We start from the raw sequence: 16077 nt of genomic DNA, 5'->3' as shown, positions 1-16077 counted from the left end.
ACTCAAAAAATGGGCTCAAATTGTGTGTCATCAACAAATTTTTATCATCTGACATAAATCTCGATTCATTTTTTAATAATAAATATTACATATTAAAGTTCAAGTTCATATAGGGTCTCATTTTTTACAAGTTTTTAGTCAATTTAGTCGAATCAACAAGAAGAACTTGATGATACTAAAATTAGTTTGATCCAAATCTAATCAAGTCTAGATCAAGTCATTAAAACACATTTAGAGGCTTCAAATCCTTAATTAAATGATCAAGTGAACTCCAAATTTGACATATTTATATGCAAATTGAGTGTCTGAAATTCAACGAGCCTAAGATTACTTAATTTTGAGACTATTAAGGTCCTCATATCATTAAGAAAATCCTTATAATTATGGAAGATCAATGTTGGTCTTTCAATCAGGTAATTAGGGAAGTTATACTCCAAAAGACAAAATTGCCCCTCCCTCGTAGGTTATAAGTAGACCCCCAAGGGAAGGAGTCAAATTACAATGTTATTATGGTTCGAAGACCCAACGATAACTTCTAGCCTCTATGTTTACTGACCTGCGTCAATCCCACCCGCCGTCCATCATCGATCATTGCCAGCTTCCCTTACTCACCGCCATTGACAAACTCTACTAGTTTAACAATGTATTTCGAATATGGTGTAACATATCCTGAATAAGGTGTAAGGATGTTTTCTAAATGTTGTGTAACAAGAAACATTGTATTAAAGTTTTGACAACAATTTATTACCTCCATAGCAGTCAACCACCGCCCACCAACTGTAATCAATCATTGTCAGTCATCCCTGTTTGCCGTCATCATCGAACTCTACTAGCTAACGATGTTTCCTAATTATGACATAGCAACATATCTCAAGTATGGCATAATGACATATCCCAAACATGATGTAACAATGTATCCCACGTAAGGTATAATGAAAAAAGTTGTATTAATTTTTTTTATGATAGTTTTTGGCCGTTGTAGTCATCAACCACTATTGTTCACTGCCCACTGGCCAACGTTGACCGCTATCATCTGTCCCTACTCACCATTATTGGCAAACTCCGCTAACTAACAACATATCTCAAATACTGTGTAATGATGTACCTTAAATATGGTGTAATTGTGTTTCCTGAATACGATGTAATGATGGGTTCAATAAACGATGTGGTAAAGTATCTAGAATTAGTTGTAATGACATATCTCAAATACAGTTAAAAATGTAACCCGAATATGATGTAAATGAATAACACTATATTAAAGAACCAGCAATAACTCTCAATGACAACTTTTTATAATTGATTTACTCAGAATACAAATATTTTCTTTAGACTCTTGAAGTTTTCTCTATGTTGTATAAAGATAAATGCAGTGTTTGATATAAAATTATAACGTCCTTCTTTAAAGATAAATGCAGTGTTTGATATAAAATTATAACCTCCTCCTTAAGAGAAGGGTGGCAGTCACCAATTATGGTCTTTATGATCAATTGACTATGTGACCCTATTATGGTCATAAATTACAGCTTCTATGGTCAGTTGACATTTTTATATCTCCAAATACAGCTTCTATGCCCAACTTTCAACTATGGTTTTTGTGAGCAAGTAACATTATTGCAATCACAAACTATGCCCTCTGTGGCTAATTGGCGCTATTATAATTTCCATCTACGGTTTTTGTGGCCAAGTAACGACATTGCAGTCACCAATTACGACCTTTATGACCAATTTACGCTAATACGATTTTAAAACTACAACCTTTGTGACCAATTGGCACTATTGTAGTCACCATCTATGATCTCTGTAGCCGACTGACACAACTTTAACTTCCAACGACGCCTCTATGCCTAACGGATGTTATTAAAGCTTCCACCTGCAACCTCTATGACCGACTAATACTGTTACAACTATCGATTATGACCAATATGACCCACTGATGTTATTGCAATAACCAACTACAACCTCTGTGGTTGATTAATGCTATTACATCTTCCAACGACGACCTTTGTGGTCAACTACTGTTTGTGTCACAACCAACTACGACCTTAAAACTTTCAACTGCGATCTATGTGACCAAATATCATTTGTAATTATCAACTTTGTAATTCTGTCTTCTCTAATTCATGAGAAGAGTTATACTTACAAACAGATAGTGAATTATTTTGACTGGGATAGATCCCTTTCATATAAAATCCTGGTGTCTTCTCCTACCTGCTGCTTTAGTATATAAGTGATTGGTCTTCATGCAATACAAAAAAAAAAAAATTAAAATATCACTCTATCATCGGCACACATTAATCTTATAATTTACTCTGCAGCCAATCATATATCATAATAATTTTAAAATGCACCAGCAACCAGGGCTTCTCAGAATTTTCTATTTCTAACCCTATATTTTCCGTAATATACCCCATATCCAGCCACAATTTGCTCGCTTCCACTTGTCTACAGAAACCAAGCAAAGGCCATGGAACCGCTCATCGAGGCCGTCCACTGCACCTCGCAGGCGTCATCCGACGGCTGTTGTCAAACCTTGCCTTGAAGCCGCCTCTCCTATAAATATCCTTCAACGCCCCTGGGAAATTGCAACCTGAAAACCTTCCTCAACTGCCGGCTCCCCGCCCTCGCCGCTCTCCTCTTTTCTCACCTCCTTGCCCCCGAATACCGCCACCGGAATCCACGGAGGCCGCGATGCAGTATCCGCCGGCGACTTTGATGATGCAGCACCCGATGGCGCCGCCACCTCCGCCGCTGCCATTTACGCCGCCGCGCTTCTTCGGCTATCCCCAGCTCATGCTTTCTCAGCCGCCTCAAGGAAAAGGCAGCACCGAGGAGAACAAGACAATCTGGGTTGGAGATCTCCATTACTGGATGGATGAAAATTATCTGCATAGTTGTTTTGCACATACCGGCGAGGTCTGGATTTCTGCGCTTATTGTCTTGAATTTTATTTTCCTCTCTTGATTTGATGTTTTCATCTTCGTGAATGAGAAAATAGTCTGGTTATGGCATTATAAATCTGATGAGCGGACTTTTTAATGATCCTGGCATTACGAGCTTGCATTGATAAGGGGGTAATCCGATCATATAGATTTCTATTTAATGTGATCTATTTTTAGCTCTGCCATGGAATTAAATTTGGATGTTGAATAACTAATACAGGAGTTTTTGTGGAAAGGAAAAAAAAAATCCAAAATCAAACATTAATTTATGTGATAACAGTATCTTTGTCACTGGAAAGTGAGACGCAATTTTCCTTTAATGTTTAGGAAATTTTTTATAATTATAGAAATCTCTATTCTTAGTAATAAACGCTTCTAACTATTTCCGACACAATTTTAAATTAGCCATTGGAGATTATCTCGTTTCTAGTTTTTTTTTTTTTCTTCTTGTGACCGCTTTATTAGTTTTTAAGAGATTTAGAGGACGCGCATGGACATTGGATTAAAGAAAGTCATAAATATGTCACAAGATGCCAAACCATGAATATTCAGTTCAGAATGAAACAGCCTAACGAGTTTTTCCGGTCTTCTCAGTTCCCTTTAAATCAATATATTATTTCATCAGATTAAAATTTGAAATTCATATTCAATGATCACACCGTTATCTTTTATTGGTTAAAATATTTTCCACGAGGCCATAATTGGGATGTTTACTAAGATTAAGATGTAACAAGTTTCTTGTTCATTTTGATTTCATCTAGTCTTTACTACTTCAAAAAAATGTAGTTTTAATTTTTGATGGAAATGAGAAATCAAAATTTAAGTGTTGTGTGTCCACTGCATTCATGAATTCATGATTAAAGAGAACACTTGTTGAGCAAGAAAGTCTTCCATTTATATAAGCGCATTGTAGAATTTTATTTATGCAACATATTGCAATAAGTGCAAAATTGCCATACAAAGATTTGTGCTTATAAGTTTTTCTTCAGTTATTTTTGTCCTTTACCTCCTTTTACTTATTTTTGTTTATGATTTTTGGTTTGTTAGAGTTGGGAGTTATTTGTATGATTCAATCGGCACAATTAACTTGAGGTGTGGCTATAAATGCATTCTCAGCCCTTATTTTAAAGACACTTGTAGTAAAGATTCTTTTCTCCTCATTTATTCTCCCTCTCTCCCTCCCTCTCTCTCTCTCTCTCTCTCTCTCTCTCTCTCTCTCTCTCTCTCTCTCTCTCTCTCTCTCTCTCTCTCTCTCTCTCTCTCTCTCTCTCTCTCTCTCTCTCTCTCTCTCTCTCTCTCTCTCTCTCTCTACCCACCCCACAACACCACCCCATATATGATTAAACTTGTTTGTGTGTTTAAATTATTGAATAAACACAAAAAACAAGTTTAATCATATATTTCTTGATTAAGAAACATGTGTGTGAGAATAGATGCAGATCAGACAATTATTCTCCTAAGTTAACTGCCAAGTAGCTATGAACAATTTATTAACATTGGTTATGGAATGAATTCTTTGGCCAAATATAAAGTAATTTATGCACTAAATTTAAAATAAATTCAAAGAAGCGTTGTATCTAATTAAAATAATGCAGCTAAAGCGCCAACTTTCAGTGGAAGATCAAGGAAATTGGAAACAAAGCCCAAGACTTATCAAGATCCAAGTTAAGAGTAAGAAGGTTCTTTGTCATAAGAAGGACATTTCTAAATGCATTAACTTTACGGGAAAAAACTAGAACCAAAATATGGTTAGAGATGGACGTAGTGTTGCAACAAAGTAGTATGGCTTTGGCAATACTGAGCTCTTCTCAATCTCTTATTTTGATCTAAGCAAGGATTAATTCCTAGACCTTGGTGTCTAGATTCTACTACCTTATGCGTCAAGATCGGAGTTGATTTGAGTCGCTCAATGAAAATGAAGATGGCATAGTGTATCCTAAAAACAATAAGGTATGTAAATTTCAAGTTGTAAGAATCATTCAACTCAAACTCCATCATGGCATGAAAGATTGCTTAAGAATGTAAGGTATGTTTCTGATGCATGGGCCGGTGTGCACATCATGTAGATGTTTTCGCAGGTTAAGGCTTTTCCACACGACCCCGAACAAGCATACAATGAAGAAATAGCAATACTAGCTGAAATTTTCAAGTCACCAAACTAGATGATGGATTCTCAATATTGATGACCGCATTTGTTGAGCGAATATTAGCCCTATGTCCTATCTTTGTGGTAAAAAGAGTTTTTGATGATTCATTCAGTAGAAATAAAGAATGAATATAAATAATCAACATTTAATTTTACTTCACACTGTCGAAGCACTCAGCTAAAATAATATAACAATAATATTAATGAATATGAGTTGTATGATAATTGTATACTTCAGAAGCATATTGAAAGGAGATTTAAAGATCATTATGATATCATTTTAAGGTTTAAGATTATACTTCTATTGTAATTTATCTATTATTATAGCATATGTAAGACTCACCAAAACTGGAAAGAGGAAGCTTCTCCATTAAAGTCCCTAGAAATCAATAGGCTCAAAAAATTTGTAGATGGCTTTTCATAGATGGCTTTTGTTGTGTTTCAAGTCAAATTTTAAAAATAATAGATTTTTTATACGAAACTATCCAAAGATTTCACACCATTGTCAGTATTTTAAGATTTGATTTTAAGTTTCCTATAAGTGTCTCCCAATGATGAAAAAGAAGTTTCGGGTAAGGTTGTTTATTAGGCATAGAGTAACTGTTCTTTTTATTTTAGATTGATACCTTGGCTGGCAAAGGGCTTTTTACCAGATCAATTGTACCTATGATCTACAATGTAAAGGGGTTGAGTTATTGGAAGCATTCGGGTTTTGATTGTGATTGTAACATGTTTGTGCTATTTATAATGAACCACTTTGTGGGAGAATCCCAATCTTAACTGTTCATTTTGTAGTGATATTTCATTGCAAGATCACACAGCCAGAGGCCATAAATAAACTACTTTCTTACTGGATTGAGATTTCGTAAGAGTAACCATAAATGTATGTTTGATATGATATTGACTTTTTATGAGTTTAGGAACCTGATGCACTAAATTTAAGATATTGTATGTCCTCTAGTTGAATTTTTCATCAATGTCGCAATTACCAAGGTATTTAAATGACTTTGTTTTGTTGTTTAGAATTTTACTTGCACTACTTGCTTGTTTAAAATTTATTTTACTGTAACCTTGCCAACTTTACCTCAATCATAAAAGATCAGGTCTAATTTGTACTTATGCCTATAAAAATGCTGTCAAGATTATGTTTTTTGTTAAAAAAAAAAAATTGTAGAAGTCTTTAAAAGCTACATGTAAATGTAAGACTAGTGATTTTGAGGGTTTAATTGTTGAGTGTTCGACTATAAATTTGCATTGCTAGAGAACTCTCTTTTGATTGGTGTTGCAGTAATTCATTATCTGGTGGGAGTCTTGTTTACTTTGATTCTAGGGACACAGAATTAAATTTCAAAAAGATAAAAATAACAACCCTTTCCAAAGGGATCTTGACCCTCTCAAGAACGTGTCAAGTTTAAATTTTAAATCATGAATAGAAGTTTAAATGTTTCAAGATGATTGTATGTTTTTAATGATTTTTTATAGTTAATATTCATTATAGGAAAGATGACTTTGCTTGGAATACTTTTGTCAGGTCATAAATTATTGCAAAGGTATGCATGCTTTTTTTTTTGTATGAGTTCATTATGCCTGATCCTTGTTGACTATAAGGACAATTTGATTATACTTTTGGTCAGCTAAACATTTTTAATGACCTCTTACTGCTACCTACCTGTTTTATTGTTCCTTGATTTTCATGCTTTGGTACTTGATTTTTGTTTAGAAGCATGTATCCTGTTTTTCTATAACAAAATGTAAAGTCTGTGAACTTTATGTTAGATGCTGAAAAAGTTTGAGCTTTGCCTCTAACCATTGTAACAGTTGATAACAGAAAGGATATTGGTATAATCATTAGGAACAGAGTTCATTAACAGACAATGATGATAGTGCCATGTTTAGGGATGGTGTAAAAAGTTGCTTATTGTGCAACTTAAAATTCATGATACGATATTGTTGCAAACCTTTCTAAAATGACTAAAGATGTAAATTATGTAGCGTGTCAAAATTGTTGCACTTCTTGCATAATATTATTCAATAAACCTTTTATTTAACTTAAGTTGTAATGCTAATATTTATAATTGGAAAATTCTAATGTACTCTATCTTTTACTTGCTATTTCTCGAACTTGTTATGACAGGTCTGCGCCATAAAAGTGATACGCAATAAGCAAACAGGGAAGTCAGAAGGATATGGTTTTGTAGAGTTCTTCACGCATTCAGCGGCTGAGAGAGTACTTCAGACTTTAACGGGCGTTTTGATGCTTAATAGTGACCAACCTTTTAGGTTAAATTGGGCATCTTTTAGCATGGGTGATAGGCGTTACGATATTGCACCGGATCACTCTATATTTGTTGGTGACCTGGCTCCTGATGTCACTGATACTTTGTTACAAGAAACTTTTTCTATGAAATATCCTTCTGTAAAGGCTGCAAAGGTAGTATTTGATGCGAATACTGGCCGCTCAAAAGGATATGGTTTTGTGAGATTTGGAAATGATACTGAGAAAGCACTTGCCATGACTGAGATGAATGGAGTTTATTGCTCTAGCAGACCCATGCGAATTGGAGCTGCAACTCCTAGAAAAATATCAGGTATGTAATTTTCATTTCAGGCATCATTAATTTTATTGTCAAACTTTTGTTGTAATGTCTTCAATTTGTTCTATTGTGCTTGCTGTTGTTACACTAGGCTATTCTTATTTTCTTTAGTTATTTTTTTAAATTCCAATTGAATGAGCTTTCTATCCCTTCCATTATTACAACTAAATTAAAGAGATTTTTTGCATAGGCTGTTAACCATGCTTATTAGATGTGTAGTATAGGAGTATCTTAAGCCTAAATACTATTGTTGTTTCTAGTCAGTACGTTTTCGCACTATCCATCTATGGAAATGTACATTACTTTATGATACTTCTTACATTTTAAATTTATTATTTGATTGAATTTATAAAATTTATATTTCATGATTTTATTTTTCCTATTTTAATTTTTTATGTTTTCTCTCATTAATCATCCCATTGCTGGTGTTTTACCTTTGAATTGCAAAGAAGTATGGAGTCTTAGAAACAATTATATTAGGAACTAGTTCTAATTGATGTAATAGGCTGGGAAAGTTCATCACCGACAAAGAAATTTTGTTGTTTCTTCTTTAATTGATATCATTTTCTTATGTGCTATTTGGAATTAATTTTTATTTTTTAATATTTTTTTAAATTCTTTTAATATGTATTTTTCATCATCTTTTGTTTTCTATTTTAAAAACAAATCTAGTTAGTTCATAATCACACAAAAAAAGATCTTTAAGATTTTTTAGTTATATTTCCAGCGGTACTCGCCATCATCTTTGACTGTTGCTAACCATTATCCATCGGTTGGGGGCTTGCTACCTTCATTGTTTGTTAACCAACAAACACCTTCACTGTTGGTCAATGTCACTGTTATTGCCATGGCTTTCATTACCAACCTACAAATTTACCTCAAAATTGACTTATGAAATATTCAATAAAAATAAAATGCTACATTTAAGTATCAAATATGTTTGTATTTCAAGTTAAAACTTGTATTTCAAGTTAAAACTAAACAAAAAAAAAAACTTAAAAAATACATACAAAGTAATAAAAAATGACCCTAAATATGTGAGATGATTACTCATGCCTTTATTATATAAGAAGAAAAATGTGAAAATAGTTCCCGACTATTTTCAAAGGCTCAGTTTAATCCCAGAACTTGAAAAATTGTCAAAGTAGTGCCCCAGTTCTTTTAACTGGTGTTGCAATACTCTCACAGTTAAAAGTAAGGAAAATTCATATTTAGGGTGTTAAAAATGGAGGTATTATTAGAATTTTTATTATTATTCAATAATTATAGTTTAATAATTCATTACTAATTTTATTGTATTTCCTTTGTTTTGAAATTCACAATTTTTTTTGATAAGCTGTTAAAATTTTAAATTTTTATATTGGTTTATTTCTTTTTCAAAAGACTAAAATATAATTATTACATTACATCAAATATACATTAATGAACAATATGTACAATAGTATTGTTTTTTTCTAAAAAAATATTATAGTCAATTAAATGTTATAAAATCAAGTAATTCTAATTGTACATATCTAATAACAGCTTCAAAATATATTTTAGTCTTGAAAAAAAACTAAAATCAATTTATAAATTTAAATTTTTAATATCTTATCATAAAAAATAAAAGTTCATGATTTTCATTACAATAGAATTAAAGTAAGGTTAGTAATGAATTAGATTACTCAAAAATAAAAAATAAAATATAAATTCTATGAATACCCCATTTTTAACATCCTAGATATCAATTTCTGTTAGTTTTAACTGTATGATTATTTTAACACCTATTAAAAGTCAATGAGGATTATTTTGGCTCTCTTTCAAAATCTGAGACTAAAATGGCCCCTTGCAATTAGTCAAGGCACCATTTTAACACTTCTCTCATTATACGAGTTATTTGAATTTTAAATTTTAAACTAGGTATGTAATCATCTTAGAATGATTTTAGAAATATAAAGAGTTAGTTCCTAAACAATGACGTCTCTCAAATTGCAATGTAGGTTCATTCTACTTTTCTCCAATTAAAAATTCTAAGCGATGTTGCAGACCTACTAGGGACACTTCTTTTGAGGAAGCATATTGCTTTTATCGATATTGAATGAAGACACTTCTTTTGAGGAAGCGGATTGCTTTTATCTATATTGAATGAACATTATCACGAAGAATTTGACACTACATGGATGTATGTGTGTGGGTGTGGGTGTGTGTGTGTGTGCCTATATATATATATAAGAATTTCTCTATGTGTAGAATGAAGGAGGAGGATACAACACACATATATATATACTCTTTGGCGTTATCTTATGTCGTTAATCCCATTGGATGACATTCTTAAGCTTAAGGGCTTGAAATAAGCTTTTAAGCTTAAGGGCTTGAAATTAGCCTCTAGATGCCCTATGTGTAGAATGAAGGAGGATGATACAACACACATATATATATATAAGAATTTAATGATGATGATTTCCTCAATATTGAATGAACATTATTGCGTGTGTGTGTGTGTGTATATATATATATATATATATATATATATATATATATATATACATCTATTGGAATTTAATGATGATGATTTCCTCAATATTGAATGAAAATTATTACAATAAATTTGTCATTACATGGATAAATGTGTGTGTGTGTGTGTGCGCGTGCATGTTTGAGCGTGTGTGCACTTGTGTGTGTGTGTGTGTTGTATTTATAATAGAGAAGTGTATTTGTTCATAATGGAAGATGTCAAAGATTAGTAGGAAAACTCATATACCTTGCATTCGATGCTAGATATTACACTCAGTCGACATCGTGAACTAACACATAGAATAACCCAAATGAAGAGTATTTTTGGAGATGTACATAATTCTGAGGTTTCTCAAAAAATTCCTTGTTATGAATTATTTTTTGAGAAAATAAAAAACATAGAGGTAGAAGTCTATACTGATTGAATTTGGGTTGAGGAACTCATTGACAAAAAGTTCACCAAAAGTTATTGCTCCTATGCTGATTATATGGAGAAGTAAGAAGCAAGTTATTGTTTCTAGAAGTAGTGTTGGACCAGAATATAGGGCACTTGCCTTAGGAATCTTTCAAGGGATCTAGATTCATAAATTATTAAAGGAATTGAACTACACCTCTAATAGGTCTATACAGATATTTTCTGACAGTCAAACAGTCATCAATATTGCCAAGAATCCAGTGCATCATAACTGGACTAAACATATTGAAATTGATAAACACTATCTCTGGAAAGGTTAATGGTTGAATTATATAGCTAAGCTACGCTCTGGCACACCAACAAATTGCTGATATCTTCACCAAAGCTCTTCGTTTAAACGCCTTCTTAGAGTTTAATACCAAGCTTAGACTCTACATCTATGACCCGAATTGAGGGGGAGTGTGGAGAGCTAAGAAGTTCTACTCTTCTCCATGGTGGGTCAGTTGACTGCTTTATAAAATCTTGAAAAGATTTGATTCAAGATATCTTTGGAAACCTCTTTCTTAGTTTTGGTCACTTCGTATATATATCTATATATATATTTCTTTTCACCAGAAGCAGGATAGATAATTAAACATTTTAAATAATGTTTATGATAATTATATTTAACACAAAATATTTGCATGCCACATGAAATGTTTGTAAGAGAATGATGGATAGGAAGATTGCTCATGGGATCTAAAATTTTCCCACGTACGTGTTGGAGAGATGTCTAAGAATTGGCTGCGATTTTTTTATAAATGTAAAAATAATGGATGCAAAGTAGCTTGTAAGACATATTGTTATTGTGTTAGAGCATCCAAGCGTATGGCACTCCCTTTAATACCACGTCGCCTCTTGAAAATTTTTCTTTTTTTTTCAATGGAATCCATTGGTTTACATGAAAACGTGTGGATTTATATAGCTAAGCTACATCCTAACGCACTGATAAGTTGGTGTCTTCACCGAAGTCTTCTTTTAAGCACCTTCCTAGAGTTCAATATGAAGCTTGGTCTCTATAACATTTATAACTCAGCTTGCTGAGGGGTGTGGAAAGTTGAGATGTTTGGTTCCTCCTCATGGTGGTCCGGCTGGCTGCTTCAAAAAGTCATGGAAATATTTGATTGGTGTTATCTTTGGAAACCCCTTTCTTATAATTCTTTTTTTTTAATTTCAGAATTATTTTCTTTCCTAATTTAGACTAGATATATTTGTCAAGTTTGTAAATTAGGAGAGATTGGTTTCTTTATATATATATATGTACCTTATATGTGAATAATGAAATTAAGTATTTTTTCCTCCCCATGCCTATTTTCAACATGATATTATTTATGCATCCTCAGATATGCTTCATTACCAGTAGCAGGATAACAAATTAAACATTTTAAATAATGTTTATGATAATTTTATTAAGCACATAATGTTTGCATGCCACAAGAAATATATGTAAGATAATGATGGAGTGGATGATTGCTCTTGGGATCAAAATTTTTCCCATGTGTTTATGGTGTGGTGGAGAGATGTCTGAGAATTGCTTGTGATTATTTGTAGAAACGTAAATAAATGAATGATAAGTAGTTTGTAAGACATATTGTTATTATGTTAGAGCATCCAAATGTGCAATGTGTGGCACGCCCTTTAATACTACATGTTACCCATATACCATCTTGTTATTTTTTAAAGTCACTAGGAGTTTGCGTTTGGGTGAAGTTTTCCACATGGATCGGCGAGGAATTAGAGGGACATTGTGGAAAATTTAGATATACGAACAATAATCCACTGCATTTTAATGTGAAGGCATGGCCTTTGAAATTGACACAATAAGTGATAGTGTGCTCTCTTTATAGAATACTTTAAATTTATAGTGTGACTAGCTTGTTTGAGAATTACTTATGTTTGGCTTGGAAACTTTTCTTATCTTGTGTGAATTAATCTGTCACCTCACCCCAAAACTATGGCGCTTTGAACTTTTTGTGTAATGTTGGCTGGTTGAAGCCATTGTTTTGGTATGCAAATAGAGTTTCGGGTGAGTAGATGCAGGTTGAGAGATGTAAGAAGTTGAGCCCCAATGTCTGTCAATACTTTAATTCTGTTACTATTCTATCAATGTTGTTTGTTGCAGTAATATTTGATATTTCTAATGAACTAAATGTAAGATGTTTAATTGATTATTTTTATCTACAATATAATAATTGTTGTTTATCAATTTGCAAATATCGAATGACGAGATTTCATTTAGCTATTGTAAGAAAATCCCTTACTAATATAAAGGATGGTTTCAATATGTTTATTAATTCAACGCTATTTAGATTGCAAATTCCTTGGCTTTATATTTTCTTCTAATAACTCTTGTTGTGCACTCATACATTTCATTGATAAGTTGAACAAATCCTGGCCCATCAAATCAATCGCCTATTACTCGGTTATATTGCATTCGGATGTCAACATAAATTAATTGAAGATTCTTTTTTTTTCGCCTCTTTGTTATTCTCCATAACTAGTTAATTTAAAGGTAGTATTCATGTTGTTTTCTTTGCTTAGTAAATGCAAATCTTTTTTCTATTAAGACCAACAAACATCTTTATTTTAATTTCATCTATCTTTATTGATTTGTATGTATGCAATAATTGTTTCTTTAATTAGTTTGATTGCATCTTATTTTTAAGTAAGAACTTGACATTAAAATTGATTATAAATGCCAAAAACTTAATTTGAAGCACCAATATTTGAGCCATGTTATTAAATAGAAATTTACTTAGATTACAATTTTGTTTAGTTTAATTGTCTACGTACAGAAAGCGTTTTACCAATAAATAATGAAAGCAAAAAAGTTGAAATGTGAAATGTTGGTAGACTTCTGGGAAAGCGTTATTGGCATGTTATGCTGCCATTCTTCATTGGAGGATTTTACTGATTTCAATAGATATCTTTTAATGCATCTCAAAGGTAATCACAGTCCAATCCTTAAATTCATCTCAAGGTTAATGTTAATAAGAATCTAAGCTAGTTCAGTCCTAAATGGCTTAAGTCTGCATCAAAGCTTAGCTCGAATTGACAACCCTAAGGTTGTGATAGTTGACATCTTTGGAGATATGAAATTTTAAGGGGTAAATCAAAAGAATCGTTAGATGGATATTAAATTGTAATTTCTATTTGTAGTTATTTGCGATTTTTTTCCCGATATACTGATTCTAACTTGTTGTCTGTTGTTATTTTCTTATGAAATATCTTTGGAAGATTTACATAAATGACAGTTCAATTCCTTTATATTTTCATATCTAATACCTTTTCTTTGATTTTTACATACATACCACCCTGAGTCTGCATGATGATCTGTATTTCACTTTTTAAAAGTTAAAATGATGGTATTTTTGTTGTGATATGAAATTTTTCAGTGGTATAAATATGAAAAATAATACCACTGAAAAATAATCAGGTGTTAGTTATTGTTGAGTAACTCTGAAGAATCCAATTTCAAATTTACCAAGGGTTAGACTCGATATAAATCTAAACCACGCCACGAAATAGGATCACGTAGATTTGATAAAAATGGAACAAACTTACGAACATAAGCAAAACAAAAACAAACTAGAAAAACACACAAGAATTTAACATGGAAAAACCCGAGAATGGAAAAAACCATAGAGCCACAATACCAAAAAAAATCTACTATGAAAATCAGAGAGGTTACAGAGACCACACTCAATTTCCGTTTCTCTCTCAAGGAAACTTACAAGTCCTAGCTCCGAACTCTTCCTTCTCCAATTTTACGTAAAAAAAACAAGTCAAAATCACTGAAATCCTCCTCTCCGACAATTCTCACATTTATTAGGATTTTTGTCAAAGAACAATGCACAAGAAGACTTAACATTATGCCGCTCGAAAATGGCTCTTAAACTGAAGAAATTTCGTACCAACTGCTCTGGCTGCATAGGTGCCTGGACTTACCTAAGTGTCGTGTTGTTTGGAAAAAATAGGAACGCCCACATAAATGGGGACTTGAGCGGCCAATATTGGGCGCCTAGGCGCCCCTAAGGAAGCGCCCCCTCCTCTGTTGCACTCAGAGTGAGCGCTTGAGCGCTACAACCCAGCGCAAAAGCTCCGGACTCTCGGTCCTGTGCATTCGGATGCTTGTGTGGCTACAAATCAGGCTCCACAAACTCAACAGTTATGTAAATACATAAGAATTGGGTGCTATGCATATAAATATAAGCTGTGATGAGACCTTTTGATCAAGCATGCGCTATATATTAAGAAATGTTTTCCCGCAATTCATGACAGTCTTATCTAGTTCTCAGATGTTATTTCAAGCTCCTGTTTTTGTACATGCATTGAAAGAAATGTATTTTCACATGCTTATAGAACCGGTTCATTGGAGGGTTGGCCATTTCACCTCTTCGGAGTAGAGTCATCAGTCTCAGTCCAACTGAAATTTTATATTTCACCTCCTCATTCTTTGACATCATTTGAACTCTTAGCATGCATGATTTCATAAATTTTTAAGATTGTTTGGAAATTAGTTAAATGGATTAGATCTTAATAGATGATGTCAATGGCATGATAAGTGTATAGCCAAATGCCCCCCTGATTTAGTCTAGGTATTAGAACCTGATAGCCTTTCAAGATGAACGACTGAGTTCCCTAGCCAAGAGTGCCATACCGACTGATGAATGGACGAGTCTAAGCAATAAAACACTAGCAGCCTAGTATGATTTCTAAATGAAAGGGTAGATGACTCGCAAGGGCGACTAGATTGTCCAGCGGGTCCTCTTCTACTAGCTCAATCAAAGAGTCATGCTCAATAGTTTGCAGACGAGCATGTCACTCGTTTGAGAATGCCACCCACTCGTCGAAGTGACTAAGTTCATCTCATTGTTCAAGGGATCGACTCATTCAAGAAAGACAACTCACTTTGTAGCTGAACTTACTAGTGCCGAATTATCTCAAAGGTCAAATAAGTTGATAAGGGTTTGACCTTGCGAGCATTATGGGGAATAATTACCAAAATGCAGCACTGCTAGGAAGAATATTAATTATAATATCAAAATCAGAATGAGACAATAAAAATAAACGCAAAATCTTTCAACATCTATTTGTAATGAGTAGTTATTTTTTTGCTCTAAGGAGTTCCTCTATAAATAGAAAAATATTATTATAATAAAGGGATCAATCTTCTAATATTGTATAAGAGTGATTTTCTAGTGAATTCTCTCTATTCTCAGATACAAAATATATATATACGTGTGTGTGTGTGTGGGCGTGCGCACCGCGTACGGCGCGTTGGTTGGCAGCTCTGTGGTAAGTTCCCTCGGACCTAGGTTTGATCCCCGTTGAGGACGAACGCATGCCCTTTGGGAAATCGGTATTTAGGGAACGACTACCCCAAATATCGGTTACTATATATATGTATATATATATATATATGTATATATATATATATATATATGTATA

General features: G+C 33.1%; 1 protein-coding gene across 1 annotated transcript in view; it reads left to right on the top strand.

Annotated features, from left to right (window-relative positions):
- Positions 1–2430: 2430 nt before the first annotated feature.
- Positions 2431–16077, top strand: part of LOC110035973 (polyadenylate-binding protein RBP47-like) — a 15063-nt gene continuing 1416 nt past the window's right edge. The window contains exons 1-2 of the mRNA XM_020740311.1: positions 2431–2913; positions 7220–7673. Coding sequence (XP_020595970.1) covers positions 2689–2913; positions 7220–7673 — 679 coding nt within the window. The 5' untranslated portion in view covers positions 2431–2688. The remainder of the gene's footprint in view (positions 2914–7219; positions 7674–16077) is intronic.

The sequence above is a fragment of the Phalaenopsis equestris genome, unplaced genomic scaffold (genome assembly GCF_001263595.1).
Source record: "Phalaenopsis equestris unplaced genomic scaffold, ASM126359v1 Scaffold201096, whole genome shotgun sequence".
NCBI lineage: Eukaryota > Viridiplantae > Streptophyta > Magnoliopsida > Asparagales > Orchidaceae > Phalaenopsis > Phalaenopsis equestris.
Note: the sequence above shows the minus strand (reverse complement) of the source record. Positions and strands in the feature narration are given on the sequence as shown.